The sequence below is a fragment of the Idiotropiscis lumnitzeri genome, chromosome 9 (assembly GCF_059441095.1).
Source record: "Idiotropiscis lumnitzeri isolate Australia: NSW breed Sydney's pygmy pipehorse chromosome 9, RoL_Ilum_1.0, whole genome shotgun sequence".
In the NCBI taxonomy this organism is placed as follows: Eukaryota; Metazoa; Chordata; class Actinopteri; order Syngnathiformes; family Syngnathidae; genus Idiotropiscis; species Idiotropiscis lumnitzeri.
In genome coordinates, this window is record NC_142399.1 from 12,025,512 (window position 1) to 12,038,782 (window position 13,271).

A 13,271-nucleotide genomic window follows, 5' to 3' on the forward strand; every position below is an offset into this window, starting at 1 on the left:
GGGGGTGTGCGCAATGTCTAGAAAGGGTGGTCCTGGAAAGTAGGCATTTTATGGGTGGTCTTAAAAAGGTAACAAATACAAGAAGGTGTGTGTGTGTGTGTTCACAAACTGTGGCATGGTAGGATGATTGGACAGTCTAAATTCTCCCTAGGTGTGATTGTGAGCGCAGATGGTTGTTTGTGTGCCCAGCAGTTAGCTGCCATCCAGCACGCCCGTGACCCTTGTGAGGAGAAGCGGCTCGGATAATGGATGGATGGATATATTGGTTTTCATTATAGTCTTTTGTGGTTTTATTGTATTGTGTTCAATTTGCATCCATATAATATACTTTTCAGTTGTGTAAAATGTTAATGAAATAAAGTAGAGCTGAGATGAGTTTTGTTATTAACATGTTTATCCCTATGTATGAAAGGACTTTTGACATTGTTTGTGCAGCGAATAAAATTTGAGCCTGGAGCAGGGTATTTCTGAGAAAAAATTAGTTGCATCCAAACAAGGCTGTGGGAAAGCACTGCGAATATTTCCTGGCTACACAAAAAGGGATTTATTATTTTTTATTCTTTGGAAATATTTATTTATTTTTTTTTAAGTTAATGTTGTCATAATGGGGTTTTATGTGTTGAACTTGAAGGGACTGTTTCGTAACAATGTAGATGCTATCTCCGTATCAGTTTCGTGTTGTCAATAAATTCGCAACAAATTTGCTTTTGCAGTGTGAATGCTTTTGAGTGGAAAATAATTTCAATCCTTTTTAGATCGTAATATAACAAAATGTGGAAAAAGCGACACACTGTGAATACGTTCCAGATGTGGCGTATGCGCCAAAATGTCAGCAGAGTCACCACAGTGAGGTTTGTACGTCCCTTATCTGCTGATGTTCTGACCACTTGTATTTTTGAGAAGTTTTTCTTTGATGGAGCGCAGCATTCAAACACACACGTCGCAAATAAAAACACAATCGAGCTTTTGTCAGCGGGCAAAAACACTCGCAGCCATGTTCCCAAACTTACTTTTAGAGTCACATGGCGTAATCGCCGCATTAATCAATTTAGCAGGGACGTGGTTCTGCAATCCGCGTGCACCCGCGTGCGCACGCGCACACGGCCTGCAGGAACGTGGCGGGCTTGCAGTGCCGTCACAAGTTCTGAGCGGGATTAAAAAAAAAAACATGTTGAAGTTTTCGTCGTGATTGTTGCGTGAGATTGTGAATCGTTCTCTGGTGCAGCAGTCATGGAGTGACCAGACCAGATTCCGAACGCAACACCAACAACAACCCCAAGAAGGGAGCGATGCCATTCATCAGGCAAAAGTTCCTGCAGTGACGTCAATTGGAAACACAAGTCTTCAGAAGTGAGCCAACTTGTCCTGGGAAAAAAAAAAGCTTTTTCACATGCTGACCAAGTCACTTAGTCATCTTAAAAAAAGTCAAACCATGACAGCCACGCTTCTTCGAAAATAGCACACAGGCATGCACACACATGCACGCACGCATACGCACGCACACAAAAAACTTCCTTCTATATTGACTGATGCTTCAAATTAAACCTCAAACACGCGTGAAGCCCTAATTTCAAGCCCTAACATTGTTTTCAGCCAGACCAGTTTGGTCTTCACTTATTGAGCATTCATTGATACTGAATACTGATAGCTCGAGTCGTCTTGAAAAACATAAAAGATCAGTTCATATAATGCCAAAAAAAAAATTGTGAACAAAGACTTTTCTTTCTGACGCAGCTAACGATTCACCTATGTGTCAAAACTGCTGAGGATGATTTATTCAATGTCAGATTATTATTTTTTTTCTGTATCGGCAGCCTCCACAAGTATCTGACACCTTAAAATAAGGCTGGTGTCTTCCCAATGCGACGCCTGATTTTGTTACTCTCCAACTCCCGATGGTAACTTTCAACTTGAAACACAAAATCTGGTTTGATATTCTGACCTAGCCTAGAAACTCTGATTTGACCTCTAAACTTGAAACTTGAAACTCTACCTGTATCTTAGGAATCCAACACTGCCAACCCAAATAAATTAGCAGAACTCCCAAAACGTTTATGTCAACCACGCTCAATGTTTATGAGCTTGTGTTGTCATTGTTTCAAGTAAACTGTTACATTTCTTTACTTAAAAACATTTTTTTGGGGACCTCACAAAAGGACGTTTAAACTAATATAATGGATTTACAATTTATTTTGACAACGGTAGTCTTTTCAAAAACCTAACCATGATTGAAAACCCTTATTTGAAACCTAAATCTTGTCTGGAAACCTTCAAGCCTCAATCTGGAACCAGAACCCTGACTTCAAAACTTGACTTTTATACCTTATTTGAAAACCTAACCATGGCTCGAAACCCTACTTTGAAAGCCAAATCCGTGTTTGAAGCCTATTCTGGAAACCTTCAATCCTTAATCAGAAATCCTAACCTTGACTTTCAAAGGGAAATCCAAACTGTTCCTTACAATATGTTCTATGCGCCCCCAAAAGTCTAAACGCGATATGCAGTCGTTGGCAAAACAATTACCTTGACATTAGCACAATAGCTTGTCGGTCGACAATCGAAATGACCTTCGGGTAGCGTTAGTGCAATAGAAAAACAGCTCCCTTGCCGACTTCCCAATTACTCACTCACACACACCCACACACACACACACACACCCGCACACCCCACACACGCACACACACACACACACGCACGCACACACAAAGCCTAACGTTAGGGGAACCAGCGCCCAGATAAGAAAAGAGTGACAAGGAGTGAATGCTGGGCCAGGACTCAAAGCCATTGTGTCCTCATACAATATATGACTTCCTCTCCGTGCCACACACTTACCAACATACGCACTCAAGCACATGCATGCACGCATACATACACACACACACACACACACGCACCCCCACCCCCGCACACGCACACACACAGATAGAAATAGACTCAGTGTGACATATACCCATATGCACAAATGCACACAGTGCAGTCACACACACACAAATAAACATACACACACAGTACATGAGTAGTGAATCGCAGTGACATGGCATTCCTTTAGATACACGGCCCAGGGCGAGTGAAGGAGGGAAAGACCCAGCAAAGGAGAGAGAGAGTAAAAGAGAGAGAGAGAGAGAGAGAGAGAGGGAGAGAGAGAGAGAGAGAGAGCCTACAAAAGTGTCACCCCGACGTCCCCTCTCACGCACACACGAAGTGCGTCTGGAGTGCAAACGACTTGCTGACTTTCCCTTTCTTTGCGGGCATATTTTTGTAGGGCCAAAAGTCATCTAGAACATTTGGAGCGTCTACTTTCGAACTTCGTGTCCTCACTTTCCAAAGGTTTATAGCCAATCTAGGTTCCTTCCTGCTTTGCTCAAGGGCGCCTGGACGGACCAGCTACCACCTGCTGCTAGCTGACCCAGTGCAAGTTGCCAAGCTTCAAGTAACACCACCGCCATCATCATCATCATCATCACCCTCATCATCATCCTCATCATCATCTTCATCGACGTCATCAGGTAGTTGCTGAGCATCTGCAACGCACATGTAGCCTTTCAGCCTCCTGGCAGGGCTTCTCCAACATTTTTTTTCTTATCTACAGACAACCACGCTTGAAAAAACATTGTGATGGTTCATATTGGATTACATAGGAAAAAAGAAGTCATGAAGCAAGGCAACTATTGCTTAATTTGAGGCAAGAGATTTGGCAACAAGCCTCAAAACCTTCAAATTAGTGTATTTCGACTTAAATACACCTAGAGAATTACGTTATACGTAATCTTAACAGATTTTAAAGAATTTTAAGGGCGGGGGGGCAACGCGTTATGTGACCAAGACTCAAACTGTGTTGTATGAAAACAAATGAAAGAGAACCTTGAGAAATAAATTGCTTTGTCATGGGTTGGCTGTGTGCCTTCAAGGGGCGTGGCCTTCAAATGCTGGCTTTGGCTAGTAGGTATGTGAGTGGGCGTGAGATGGGCCTACCGATGTGGCAGAAAATGGGGAAGTCAACAGTTCAATTTTGAGAGCGTGTACTTCATGGACAGAAATCAAAGGGTTAAATCAAATCCTTATTGCACATATTGAACACATGTAAATTTGTCATATTGCACCTGTTTATTGTTTGTTTTTACTCAATGGAAAGTAAAGGTATGTGTTCTTGCCCCATGGGAACATGTCAAAAGAGAAATCCAAAGTTATTATGCTTTAACAACTTTTGAAGACACAAACAAAGAGTTTGACTCCGTATAAAATGCATGCAAATCATTGCTTTGTGAAATCACACACACACACACACACACGCACACACACGCACCCCCCCGCACACAGTATTCATAACTTTAAAATGTCGAATGATTAAAGAAGAATTTTGTTCTGGTCACATTTGCTTGGCAATTTTGTTTCAAGTGGTTTGAGTATTTTGCATTTATCCCTCACACTTGAATTGCCCATAAACAGTAGGTTTCACTGACTTAATTTCATTTAGTTCATATAAAAAAAAAAAAAAAATGCCTGTGGCGCAAGAAACACAGAGACGGTCAGACAGACAGAAAGACAGAAAAGAGAGACACAAAGAAAGAGAGAGAGAGAGGGAGGGAGGGAGGGTGAGAATTTTAGCAGGATGGAGAACAATGCTGAGTGTTGGACACACACATGCAGACACACACCCACAAGCACACACACTAACAGCGGTCAAGCAATGGTTGATACAAGAACATAATATAGTTATTAAGTATCGCAAGAGCACTTCTGGAAGATGTGAATACACAAACACACGCACACAGATCTCAGAGACTTGGGGTGTGGCAAAAACAGGAAGGGATGGGGCATTTAAGAATTAGAGGTGGAGTAAAAAAAAAACAAAAAAAAACTTGGTACTGAAGTTTGTGGTCTGATCAAATATTTGTCTCTCTTTGACTTGAAAGCTGTCAAATATGTGCATTGTCACAAATGTGTAAAATGACATCAAAACTGAAACATCACTTGAAGCAAGCACAAATGAACATTTTGAACGCATTCTGCATTTGAAGTCACATCCAACCTACAGAGATGTCAAATGTGGACAGATGTTTGTTTAATTACACAACAACCAACAATTAAAGAGTAACGACGCTTGTGTGGTCAAATTAATAAGTTTCCATTGGTGAGTGGCATTCCAGCGGCTTGTGTTGGTACACGAATAGCAGCGCAAGTGTGTGCGTGCGTGGGGGTGTGGGAGTGCGTGTGCGCGAGTGGGAATGCATGTTTCCCTTCCCAAGAGCGCGTCGGGCCCAAGTGTGGGAACCGAAAGTGAAGCTAAAGTAAGACGACGATAACATTAAATGTATGTTTTTAAAAAAAGGTCAAGCTGAGGGGTTTGAGAGCCAACGTGAACCATAACAATGAGCCCAAATGATTCCAACTCTTTGATCAATTTAGGTTCCTTTTTTTATTTTATTTTTTATTTTATGTATGATGTCAAAATAGACCAAAGATCAGGACTTGCTCTACCTTGGCGACCAAGTGAGGAGCTAGGGTGTTGCGACGAGGTTCTACTTGTGGAAGCAGAGGCAAAAGTGTGCGGTGAAAAAAAGCAGGCATTCATAAAGACGCTAAAAGCATGTTCATAGGTGCAGGCAGCACTTCATATCATTGTTAAGTAGTCAAGTATGTACTGCTTAGCAGAAGAGAAGCGAACGCAGAGCACCTCTGCACAACTTGCAGCGTTGTCCAGCTGTGGCCTGAAAATGGCTTTGACTTTTGACCCAGCCTAGCTTCTCGGTCGTTGGTGGAGAAACTCGTTGTGGGGCTGATTACGTCAATTAAAAAAAAAAAAAAAGACAAACAGAGATGCAACTATTTGTATACAAGCTTTTCAAAAGTTACTTTTACATCTCTAAAGGATGTTTTTTTTTTGTCTGTTTGACGGGTAAGGGCACCACAGCCAAAATCTCTTTGCAGAATCCGACTTGACACCGTTCATCACAAGCTTCCGGCAGTGAAGATTGTAAACTGATTTTGGACGCTTTGTACTTCAAGGCGAGTACGTGACTTTGGCTGAGTGGAAGCCAGCATCCAAACAGCCTGTGAGGAAATCAATGGCAGACTGGAGTCTACTGGGAAACTTCCTGGAGGAAGTACAGGAACACTCCACCTCCATTGGCAAGGTGCACACACGCGCACGCACACAATTCTGTACACTTCTTGACATTGGGAATTATTTGAAAGTTCAAAGCTTTACAGACGACTACCAGTTTAAAATTGTCTCGAGATAACGCCTCTGGTCATTTTGTGTCACTAGGGTTCATGTTTTGACTTAAAGTAATGTTTGAAAATTTGGGAATACTCCAAAAAAAAAAAAAAAAGCAACGTACATTCAATTACGTACGTTAAATTTGTTCTGTTCCGCAACTAAAATCCCTGGTATCCCGATCGTCTTTTGCCATTGGAATGAATGTAAATGCCGTGAAATCACTTTCTGCTCAGTAAGAACACAATCAAATAGAATGTAAAGAATGAAACTGTTTTTGCATGATTATTCTATGCTTCAATTCAGTGGACAGTGTGCTGCTCCATCTTGTGTGCTTGCCTTGGCCGCCGGGGGCAGTATAACGCATACAGGTCATAATATACACAAAAAGAAGACGTGGGCTCGAAGCTCAGTAAGCTGCAGTCCAATTTGGCATTTTTCACAGAGCATAAAGAATATATGCAAGTCGTGTTATTTTGTCAAAGTGTGTTGCTGCTCCATAAGTGTTGTTGTTTACAGGTTGGTAACCACCACAACGTGGATGCTACTTTCGTTAGCCCATCTATGGTGTTTTAAGTTGTGTGTTAGAATTAAGCTTGGACAAAGCTATGTGGATTCCATGACAAGACTAGAAAGCCCCTCAGGGGTTCTTTAAGTTGCTATTTGGCGTCTAATAAAACATTTCATTCCACAAATGATGTCATGAAATTAGAAAACAAAATTCCCAAAGCGATGGGAGTGGCTGTGAATGTGGTCCAAGTGAAACAACACAAAGTGAAATGGAGGTTTGGCTTTGCAGGTGTGGTTGACCATTTTGTTCATATTCCGCATCCTTGTACTCGGGACGGCGGCCGAGTCGTCTTGGGGTGACGAGCAAGAGGACTTCAACTGCGACACGGAACAGCCCGGCTGCGAGAACGTTTGCTACGACAGAGCCTTCCCCATCGCGCACATACGATACTGGGTACGCTAAGCAGCACTTTGGTTTGCCAGCATTTACACACATTGCAGTCCCATGTATCCTCACCCTATTGTCTTCGTAGGGGCAAATTTGGGGAGGAGCCTGAGTTGGGAGTGGAAGTTACAGACAGTCTAAAAAGAATATTAAATACCATTGTGAAATAATGCAGTTATTTATCCTGAAAGATTTATTTTATATATAATGTATTTTTTGTTTATTGCATAAGTTATTTTGTTGAGAGAACTTCCTTGAGAATTCACTGATAGTGGTTCGCGGATTTTCATGTTTCACGTAAATGTCTGGAAATGACATTTTCCATTGTTTCACTTTAGGGCTAGAAGCCAATGTGTATTTTTGGAGTGCAATTCATATTTTGATGTTTCTGCCGCATTGCGCCTGGAATGACCTGAGCACAGGGCTGCCCCAATATGATGTGCGTTATTCGGAGGTAAAAACTAAGTTTGCTTTAAAGGGACTTTTCGCCAACTTGTTGTTAACACTCTAATTTTGACAATCCTGTTCGATTCATTTTTCACATTATATATATATAATGCACGATAAAAAAAAACATTGGTTTCCTCACTGGAAACAACCTGAGCCAAACTGTAACATTAAAACCCTTGCTACAACTAACCATTATTTTAATAATCGACTGATCTGTTGATTTTTTTTTTCGATTAATTGATGAATCAAATAAAGACAATAATTCTCAGACCTTTAGTCATAAACAGGACATTATTATTATATTATATTATATTTATTATATTATATTACATTTCAAAATGACAGTGCAGAAAATGCACAAACATAAGTTGTATTCAGTTACTGGTTGGAGCCATAACTTGTCAGAAAATTGTCAAAAATGTTGACATAAAAGCCATGCTTTCACATTTTTTTGGGGGGGGAAGATAATCAGTCTGCTTTCACGATGCACTATAGAAATCTGTGAATATTCTCTGAGAGACAGAGAGAGCGAGAGTCTGAAATTCTGAGAATTTTAAGTTAAACCAAGTCTCTTATTACGTATGGTTGCATTGCCAGGTGCTCCAGATCGTGTTCGTGTCCACGCCCAGCCTGGTGTACATGGGCCACGCCATGCACACGGTGCGGCGGGAGGAGAAGCGGCGCAACAGAGAGGAGGATGAGGGGGGCGAGGACGATGACGATGACCCCGGAGGGGGCGACGAGGATGAGGAACAAGGAGGCAAGAGCGACAAGGAATCAGGAAAGGGCAAGAAAGCGGGGCCGTCGGCGGGCAGAGTGCGCCTGAAGGGGGCCCTGCTGCAGACGTATGTGCTGAGTATCCTCATCAGGAGCATCATGGAGGTAAACGCTGACGCCATTTGCAGCCAACATTTCTGGCGAGCATTTCTTCAAAAAAAAAGAGGCCAAGTGTACTGTCAAACTAAATATAAAACAAAAAGAATGCCAACATTTGAGTCCAACCAGACCTCATAACTTTGCCGGTTGAAGAATCTGCTAGATTGATGCTAACACACAATGGCAAATTCAATATACAGACAAACAAACTAGCATTGATGTTCCGGGTGCTATCAGATAGATAAATAGGTTTAAAAAAAAAAAAAAGCAAAAATATCTCTGAACAGCATACAAGCAAACAATGAAACAAAGAAATAAAATGATCACAAAACATGTATCTCTCATGCCATTCATATCCCCAAAAGAAATAAAAATAACACAAAACTAGTACTGATGCATTCTGGCAGCCTCAGCCTCAGCCAATCAGATGGCTGGTTAGAGAGATGTGAGTGGTGTGCTTTGGGCAGTGTGTTTTTATTTATTTATTTTTATTTTTTTTGCAGTCTGTTGTCTATTCCTGTGATGTTTCTTGCTTGCAAGAACATGAATGATAAGACAGACTACAACATTGTGGACAGCTGCCCTTTTTGTCCAGCTTTCTCCTACACCATCACCCAATATACGTATTCACATATTTCTCAGTCAATTCGAAGCATAGCTGTCTCAGACTTTGGCCAGCAGGGTGTGCTAACATGCACTCCGAATACCCCAATGGGAAAAAACGGTCGATGGTCGAGAGAGATGCACAGTCCATATAATAGGCGTGTCGCATGAGAAGACGCCTCATTTGTTTTGGGGAAGATTTGGGACTTTAAAGGTCGCGAAAATATGGTACTTTATTTTCTCTAGTTGATGTGTTGTTCCATTTAGGTGGTGTTCTTGTGCCTGCAGTACTTCCTGTATGGAATATTCCTCAACCCTCTATATGTGTGCAAGGTAAAAAAAAAATTAAAATCAAAACATTATTTTCAAGGTTTTATTTCAGCCATTAAGTTCCACTATGCGTGTGTGCGTGGGTGTGTGCGTGTGCGCGTGTGTGTGTGTGGTTAGGCTTGGCCTTGTCCACACCTGGTCAACTGTTACGTGTCACGGCCCACAGAAAAGAACGTCTTCATTGTGTTCATGTTAGCCGTATCGGGCGTGTCCCTCGTGCTCAGCGTGCTGGAGCTCCATCATCTTGCCTGGAGGCACTGCTGCAGGTAGATGAACTAAACGTGACGTATTTCTAGCACGAGCAATGTTGGGCATCATCAACTGTACATTGGTTGGCACTGTCCAAACTTTTAATCAAGCAGCTTATCCATTATTTCCGAAAACTTTTTCCCTCAGATAAATATCACTTGTCGGAATATTACAAGTTTTTTTCTGAACAAAACGTTAAAAATGCTTTTGCACCCAAAATCTGACTATTTACACAAAAAATGTTTTTTCCTTCATTTCATGTGATTAGACTTATTTTTTGGAACGGAATCTAATGAAATATGGCTCAAGGAATACCCCCCCCCCCCCCAAACTAGGCTTCTACGGTCTCAGAATATTCCATGTTATCTTCTGTAATAAAATGCAACTTTCTTTTCATAATATTACAGATGATTTAAAAATAAATGAAAAGAGTTGAAGGAAAAATAAGACTTTTTTTTTAATTGAACATACAACAGCAAATAACACTGGTCAATAGGTACTTTTAAAACAAAGATAACTTTAAGTGTCCCTAAACGTATTATGATGCTGATTTAAAAAACAACTTGACTTTTTTTAAATGTTTTCAGTTTTTGTTTTTAACTTTGACCGATAAAAGCTTGCACAGTCCTGAGTTTACAATGCGTTGTAATTTGTAGTTATGGCAAAAAAAAAAAAAATCACACCTATTGTTGAACCTAACCCTTCATCATCAATTGTACTAAATATATTACTATAATGCATATTACGTTATTGTCATTAAATTTGGATTATTATGAAAAACTGATGTGCTTGAGAAAACAAAAAGTTGGAATCAGCGCAGGAAATTCATCAAGAAGAGTTGACCTACATCTCTAATCAAAAATGAAGTAAAAATGTGTTGACCTGTGTAACTCCTGCCAAATGTAATGTTGTGTAAATATCTGAATTTTCGGCTGTTTTCTTATGACCAAAAAGCACACAAGTGTTTCCTCTTCCTCTTTGCAGACACTTTTGGGCGTCCAGGAAGTCAGCGATTGCCACAGAGTCAACTCAATCCAAACAAGTCCCGCTATCTCCGCCTCTGCCACCGTCGCCGCCATCCACCCCGCCTCCTGAATTCAGCCAGTGCGTGATTGGCTCCTCTCACTTCCTGGCACTGCCCTTCCCCAACCACCGGCTGGCCCACCAGCAGAACTCGGTCAACATGGCGGCCGAGCAGCACAAGATGGCGGCAGGCGCAGGCGGCAACGAGGGCCTGCTGCAAATGAGTTGCTTTGAGGCCGCCTGCTACGACGCCGCCGGCTGTCTGCGGATCCCAAATGTCGGCGGCACCGAGCGTCTGCTGCTATGCGCCGCCGACACCGTCGCCTGCCCCAAGGACAAACGGCGACTGAGCAAAACCAGCGGCGCCAGCGGCCGAACGCGAGCCGATGACCTAGCCATCTGACAACGAGGGCCATTCAGCTCCTGGCTTGAACTTGTGATGCGCGCAATCAACACTGCGGTCCTTCATTCGGAAGCATTCCTCTCTTTAGACTTGACCCGCTCATAAAAAAAAAAAAAAATGAAAGCAGAATGATGGGAATCACGCGAAACAGTCTGTTTATAGCTTTTAAAAGACAAACACGATGGGCTGCATGAAGGTCACCAAGATAAAAGGTCATCGAGCAGGCCATGAATTTGGTACTGCCACTTTCACAACAACATCAACTAGAACACCTCACAATCAATCGTCTATCACATAAGTGGAAAAGCGCCATACAAGTGAATACAAAAACTGAAAACAAAATACATCATACTCACTCGAGAGGCTGATTATGAAATTGAGTAAGGATGATGGATACCACTTTTTTCTCAAAAAGTATTTCCTCTTGGAGTACTCACCAATACCAAGTACCGATACCTCTTGATTTAAAAAAAACGTCATTTCACACAATGACAAAAACATTTGAACCCAGGCCTTTCTCAGAAGAGATGGAGAAATATATTTATATTGAGAAAAGAAAAGGAAAATTTGGCCTATTTAGCCTTGAAGATACAATTAGTGGTCAATCATTTTGACACAGCTGATTATGAACCCCGTCTGGACCAGAAAAGCACAAACGAGGCCTAAAAACATGAACAACATTTGTCTTATTGTTTTTCCTGAGGGTTGGCTAGACTACGATGCACTGCAGTTGGACAATAAGTGGCATCTTTGTTGTGGAAAAAAGAAAAGAAAAGAAGAACCTTTGTCGAGGGGACACATGGGCAATGGCAATGACCGTTGATTGATGAGCAAATGCGCAACTCTGCCTATAGCAATTTAACAACTTTTGTCAAAAAAGCTGCTGGGGGATGTCAAACTTGAGGGAGTTCTGAATTTTTCCACTTTTTTTTTAACTGAGAAGTTTTATAGCACTGTATTTGAGGACTGTGCGGCAGCTACAACGGACTTTTTACTTCTGCTATTCAAGTGTTCAATCACCATTGTTATCGCACTTTTTCTTCAAAACAAAATCAATATTTTGCAGGGAAAAAAAATTCATGAAAAAATATTTGTGTTTTCACAAATAATAGTTTTCTGGATTCTTTTTTTCATGATTCAAGATTTTTATGAGAACTTATGCTCCTTATATTATTTTTTTCTGTAATAAATAAGTACTTTTCAGTAATATTGCTTTTTTCATTGAATATTAAAAGAACACAATTCTATATTTTCCTAAATTATGACTAAAAACAGATTTTTGATTGTATGCAATAAAATGGACTTCATTTATAGAAATAATTACTTTCAGCTAAAAAAAAAAAAGTAACACCATTCTTGGAAGATGACAACCTTTGGAAATTTTCATTTCCTGGAAAATGTCATATTTGAGCTGCTCTTTTCTATTTGATGCCGCACCTCCCCATTGGCAACAAAAATAGAGAACTGAGCAGCACAACAGAACTATAAAACAAACAATCAAGACGTCTTCTACTTTTTTGTTCTCGTTCCCATGGCATATGTCCAGGGCGGGATAAGAATTCCCAGCAGCGTAGCAAAGTGGAAGTGGAAATATGAGGAATGTTTGGGAACCTCAAATTTCCTATTGACTTGTTTTTTTCTCCTGACCTTTATTGGATCAGATAACAAAGAGCTAACAATATCACAAAATCAATTCCAACAATTACAAAGCAATGAAAAATATATTATATCAGGAAATCCAATTACTGGTTGTGTTGTTATATCACTATTAAGTAAAATAGTCACGACAAAAAAGACAATAAATATAAAAATAAAAGTAAAGCAAAATGGGAAAACTGCTTCTGGATATTTTAAACTAAGGTTTTTCGAGGAGGGTGCATTCAAAAATCTGTTGTTGCTTTTTTTATTGTTAATTTGATTGAGTTAAATACAGATTTGAACTCCAACAGTAAAGGCACAAATCCCAGAGGAGCTCTTGAAAATTTCAGTTTTTGAATAAAAAAAGTGTCAGATGCTTTAAAAAAAAAAAAAACAAAAAAAAACAAAAAAACATTAAATCAGACCAAAATTGTTTAGCGGTCAAACAGTCAAAGAATAAATGAGATATTGTTTCAGTGTCATTCCCACAGTAAGAGCAAAGATTACTAACATCAACAAATTTGGAA

At 40.6% G+C, this 13,271-nt stretch overlaps 1 protein-coding gene across 2 annotated transcripts; it reads left to right on the forward strand.

Annotated features, from left to right (window-relative positions):
- Window positions 1-3,208: 3,208 nt before the first annotated feature.
- LOC148330264 (gap junction alpha-5 protein-like) lies at window positions 3,209-12,265 on the forward strand. 2 transcript variants are annotated; one of them, XM_088304817.1, is made up of 7 exons: window positions 3,209-3,506; window positions 6,007-6,134; window positions 7,017-7,181; window positions 8,220-8,504; window positions 9,369-9,434; window positions 9,549-9,697; window positions 10,665-12,265. In XM_088304817.1, the coding sequence occupies exons 2-7, from the start codon at window positions 6,066-6,068 to the stop codon at window positions 11,104-11,106; spliced, it is 1,176 nt and encodes a 391-aa protein (XP_088160943.1). In that variant the 5' UTR covers window positions 3,209-3,506; window positions 6,007-6,065; the 3' UTR covers window positions 11,107-12,265. The 2 variants fall into 2 exon arrangements, with proteins under 2 accessions (XP_088160943.1, XP_088160944.1); XM_088304818.1 differs by lacking the exon at window positions 3,209-3,506 and having other exon boundaries at window positions 5,992-6,134.
- The last annotated feature ends 1,006 nt before the right edge of the window (window positions 12,266-13,271 follow it).

Coding starts and splice junctions, on each gene's coding strand:
- LOC148330264 (XM_088304817.1), top strand. CDS start 6,066: ATGGCAGACTGGAGTCTACTGGGAAACTTCCTGGAGGAAGTACAGGAA. Junction 6,135..7,016: donor ACTCCACCTCCATTGGCAAG/GTGCACACACGC, acceptor TTGGCTTTGCAG/GTGTGGTTGACCATTTTGTT. Junction 7,182..8,219: donor TCGCGCACATACGATACTGG/GTACGCTAAGCA, acceptor TTGCATTGCCAG/GTGCTCCAGATCGTGTTCGT.